Source organism: Atta colombica, unplaced genomic scaffold (assembly GCF_001594045.1).
Source record: "Atta colombica isolate Treedump-2 unplaced genomic scaffold, Acol1.0 scaffold32, whole genome shotgun sequence".
In the NCBI taxonomy this organism is placed as follows: Eukaryota; Metazoa; Arthropoda; class Insecta; order Hymenoptera; family Formicidae; genus Atta; species Atta colombica.
This window is the reverse complement of record NW_017259426.1, coordinates 446,640-451,783: the sequence shown is the minus strand read 5'-3', so window position 1 is coordinate 451,783 and position 5,144 is coordinate 446,640. Positions and strand designations below refer to the sequence as shown.

Sequence of the window (5,144 nt, the reverse complement as noted above, 5' to 3'; positions counted from 1 at the left end):
TATGCCGCTTGATCTGTAAAATATAATATATATTTAAAAAATAAATATATGGAAACAAATTAATCAAATTAAAAAATATTTCAAAAAATAAAATGTTTATTACGATGTTTTCATCAAGAAGAAATGAGAGAAAATTTATAATAGATAAAAGATAATATAAGCAAAATAATAATTCTAAAGAAAAATAATAATGAATATATATATTTTATTTATTTTTGCATATGTAATAAGAACTTTCACAATGCAAGAACGAGATTGTAGATTATAAATACGTAATGCTTAAGTTGTATATTAACATAATTCGTAATTATGAAACATTCTCTATTTAAAGTTAAGCGTAAGGTTAAACATACACTTCATTATGCACGGCGGCTACTTTGATTCAGGGTCGATTGAATTATGATAATGTCGGTATATCGCGTAATAGTTGCACAAAGCTTACATCGTGAGAATATTACATCGTTATATGCTGTTAACACACAAGCGCGAGCCTTTCGTATGCCCTACGTACGACCGTGAATACGCGGAAGTCACTTTCGTTGCAGGTGTTTCGTTTTCACGTAACATTTTCCGGTCGTTGTCAGTGATTATATCAATCAACTCGAGAATTCAACGCACTTACTTCAAGTAGCATCCTTCACTTTACTTTTTTAGATCTTTTTTATGCTATAAAATATGCATGCATAAGTAGCAAAAAAGTCAAACTTATGTTGCAAAGCAAAATGAGAAAATTAAGACAGAAAAACAAAAGATGTTAAGATAATAAAACAATAATTTAATGTTCAATAATAAGTATATTATAATAAGTATAATAAATTGTTTCAATTATACAGAGTCTTTATTCAATTAAACGAAATTTTATTCTTAATTTTATTCTTTCGATATCTGTTCTTGCACTCTAATTTTCAAGTTTTTTAAAACTGACTTTGCTTAGCTGATGAGGACTCTATGTAGTTGAAATGTTTTATTATTTTTGACAATTTATTGAACATTAAATTATGATTTATTACCTTTAGCATCTCTGTTATTTTTCGCTCGTTTCTTGGCCTTTTTACTTTCTTACTTACTTACACGTGCATTTATGATATATATTTTTATTATTTATGTCACATTATATATATCAAATTTCTCGTCGTCCATGTCATTTCGCGTTTTCGTTGCTACGTTTATTGATCGTCGACAGCGCAAAACCGCGACGTTACATTCCCGCGGACATTACTTTCCGGGCTATCTGCCGCGGTGATCAATGGTAAACGAGTCCTCTCTCTCAACGTGTTTTACTGCCGGCAGAGAAGGTGTACAGGAGAATTCTCCCGGTGAATCGGAAAAAAAATGTTTGCGGGAAAACACGGCAATATCCCACGTTTGCACGCTCGTCACATAGAGGATCCTTGCCAAGAGGATCCTCTGCCAACCTCGACCTCCGGCGAGGCGCGAATCATCAGAATCGAAAATTCTTCCGCGTTCATTGGCCGTTCGTCACACGAAGTATTGTGAATGCAAGTGCGTACAACACATATGCACGCGTACGAACCTCGGAGAAAGCTTAGTTTCAATGTGATTGGATCTTGATTATTGGATCTGGGTGACCCGATTGCTTCAACGGGGGCTTCCTCGTCCTCGACAACCTGTCGTGTAGATCATCAACGATTGATGCTACTATTAACGATCGATCACATCATGTGCGTGGGTGATTGATGACGCCGAAATGCCATTACCACGTTAATTTAACACTAAAAGTTACGACAGAGACAATTTGACCTTTATTTCTAATTCCACTCATTATAACTTTGTTAATATAATTGAAGATCTGTCTAGTACCGTTAAAGTTTTTCAAATTTTTGTCTTGCAAGTAATTTTACGAATGAAAGAAGATTCTTTTTTCTCATGAATTAAAGAAAGATTCTCTTCACATTCAGCCTCATTTCCGCGATTCGCTTTTCACGGATAAGCGTGATTTGAATTAATTCAACAGGTCGGAACGTCTTTGGCCTCCATTTTCTCTAAGCGAGTGCAAGCATGAGCGTCAATTATCGAGACGACGGTGATTAGCGAAATAATCTGAGAAAGTAGGGAACCCGTGCCATTCGAATGGAACACAGAAGTCTGTGAAGTGACCGCGCGAAACTAGACCTAGGACGAAGATGCAGACGGCCGCTTTCACTCGATCGCATCGTTTAAAACATTTCGAGCGCGATCATTCGTGCAAAACCGATCGGTTCTTCTTGCGCTTGTTTCAACACGGAAGATATCAATATCCGATCCTTCTTGTACGAAACATCGAAAGTGATAGCCGCAGTATTGTACGTTAACGTGGCAATGATGATACGAAAAGCTGCATAGCCATTTGCGGTTTATCAGCGCGATTTTGTTAGAGAGAAACTTTTTCTATGAAAGCGGAAATTCTGTTTTTAATCAATTTTTTATATATACTTAAATTTTAATCGGTAACGGTTTTACAGGTTGAGATTAATTTATCTATTTATAATTTAATATATATAATTTTCTTTTTTTGTTTCATAATTCTAAACGTAATTTTATAAATATAACTTTTTAATCGATTTATATAATAAGTAATTTATATAATAAGTAATTATACGTTAATTACAATTTATATGTTATTATTTTTAATGTCAGTTAAGATTAGAGTTTATTTTATTAAAATCAAAAAGTTTTTATTTAGATAATTTATTTACATTAAAGTTACGAAGAGATATCGATAGATATTTAAATAAGGAAAACGTGATTTGTATATTTAAAAAATCAATGAGTTAATTTAATTCTTTTCACGTGAAAAATCCGCATTAGCGGTGAATTTCTATTTGCATGTGAATTAACTTTAAAAGACGCCATGTGTTACAAATGCGAATCTTTTTTTTATGGATTAACCGGTTAAAGGTGTAGAAGCGTTAAATGTGCGAATGAGTCTACATGATTGGAAAGAGTGACAACGAACTGTCGAAGCCTCGACAACCGTTACGATCCGCCACCACATACCTGGCTCAGGTACGTTTGGACGTATACGTACGTAAAAGATGCGATAGACATTACTTGGGGGTCAACAGGAGATCTTTTATTCGTTTCTTGTTAGATATATATATGAGAAAATTATAGATCCTTTAAAACTGAGAATACACACCTCAATCGATTTATTAGTTTCCCAAAACTAATAAATCTTGATCTGTCTTCTTTTCTTAAGCTACGGACTTCTTCGTTGAACTAAGACTACTCAAATATAAGAAATATAACAGTATATATTGTAAAGAAGGACAAAAGTTTATAAAAAACGTAACTGGTAAACAAGTAGGAAGGTTATTTCAGGCAGAAAAACGCTAATGATCTTTGTTTTATTTTTATGACAATTTGATAATGTTTACCGAGTGTAACTGTGTTACGGCGGACGCCACGCTTAAGATTCACCAACCTTATGCGTGACCGTTGCACGCATGAAACTGGTAACGTAAAACTGGAAGCGTAATTCGCGCGATGCTGACTTCTCGTGATTCAGGTGTGCGCGCTTCACGGTTACTGCATCACGCTGCGCGTCTCGTCTACCGGCGAACGAGGGCAGGTCCGCGCTGCAAGCCAGGTCGCCGATACCTGTTACTTGCGTCATCGATTTGTGTGTCGCAGATCTTCCTGGCAACTTTCGGCATCTAGCTCGAGTAGACGCATCGTGTCGGGCACGCTTAATGACGCGTGGACGAAGAATGTACAGGGAGAAAAAAGTTACGGAATGAAAGATCGAAATACCTTTCATAAATACGATGCAAATGGTCTTCTGGTTTGCGTCTTCGGAATGTATGTTATTAATGCTGAGAACATGGCTTTCTCCGATTTTCCGATGGGAATTAAATTATTATCCGATCTTGTTTTAGTAACTTGAACTTTGGCGTTGATATTAAATTTACCAATTATTTCGCGTAAACTTGCTCTTGTGAGAACAAATTTAACATGAATTACGTTTTTCTATATACATATCATTTTCCTAAATATTAATTAATACACACGATGATTTTTCGGTTCTTTATTATACTTAATGGATTGTTCGTGTCCTGGGTTAATTTTCATCACTTTTATTGTAACAATTATTAAGTATTTCTTATATATACTTTAACATTTTTAAAAAATATTTGTAAAGTTGTATATTAAAAAAAAAATAGAGATCATTTAATTGTTCTAATATTTGAAAGGTAAAAAGTGCTCAGGATACGAATAATCCAATGGTGTGTACTATAATTATAAGAATTAAATTTGATTCAATTTTGTGATGACATTTATGTCACATTTAAATTTAAAAATAGATAAGTCTATTAATAAAGTATTCTGGTTACAATACTAATAATATTAGTTAGAACTGATTTATGTATTTATTGCATAGTAAATATATGAAAAGAAAAGAAAATGCATCAAGATCAATTTAATCCAAATCTTAATCTGGATCCAAATTTTAATTATAAAAAAAATACACTATATAAATATTTTAAATGAATATAGTCTTTTATTAAAGTGCTCTTTTACTTATTTATTTTTTAAAAGACACATTTCCTCTTCTTTTCCTTCTACTTAAATATCCATATTTATATGCTGCTTTTTATTAGAGATACTCAATGAGATACTTAAATTCACATTCTGTTAAATATAATATTAATATAGAAATTCGTTAAAAGTTCCCAAGTCGAAAATATAATATGTATCATAAAGCCAAAGCAATTCCTTCTATTGAGGCACGAGGGAAATTATCTCGTGCTCGTTCCACCAGCCGCATCATCGACCAAACAACTCCTTAAGGGCCTAGCCACTTACCGTGCAGCGCATTAACCTTGGGTGCAACCGAGAGGGCACGTTAACCACGTCTCATAACGTTGTTTTAATTCCGGCAGACTACGGGTCCGCTTTTCCGGTCTGCTTTCGCGCGAGAGAGGAAAACGCGACCTTGCCCTTGTTGTGGTCGGATCGGACCCTTCACGATGGTTTCCCTTTTGAGAGATCACTGATCCCCTCCGCACTTCTTCACTGAACTTGCTCTCGTCTTGCCAGCCGATTCGCCGACATGAATCGTATGCAATGTCTGCGATTGAATTTCAAACCGGTGCACCGACTTCGTGTATCTCGATCTTCTCTTATCGCGCGCGTTATTACAT

At 34.6% G+C, this 5,144-nt stretch overlaps 1 protein-coding gene across 1 annotated transcript in view; it reads right to left on the bottom strand.

The window, feature by feature from the left end:
- The window catches only part of LOC108690414 (mucin-5AC), an 18,723-nt gene extending 13,843 nt beyond the window's left edge, over positions 1–4,880 (bottom strand). Inside the window, exon 1 of the mRNA XM_018197687.1 lies at positions 4,807–4,880. Coding sequence (XP_018053176.1) covers positions 4,807–4,818 — 12 coding nt within the window. The 5' untranslated portion in view covers positions 4,819–4,880. The remainder of the gene's footprint in view (positions 1–4,806) is intronic.
- Between the last annotated feature and the right edge of the window lie 264 nt (positions 4,881–5,144).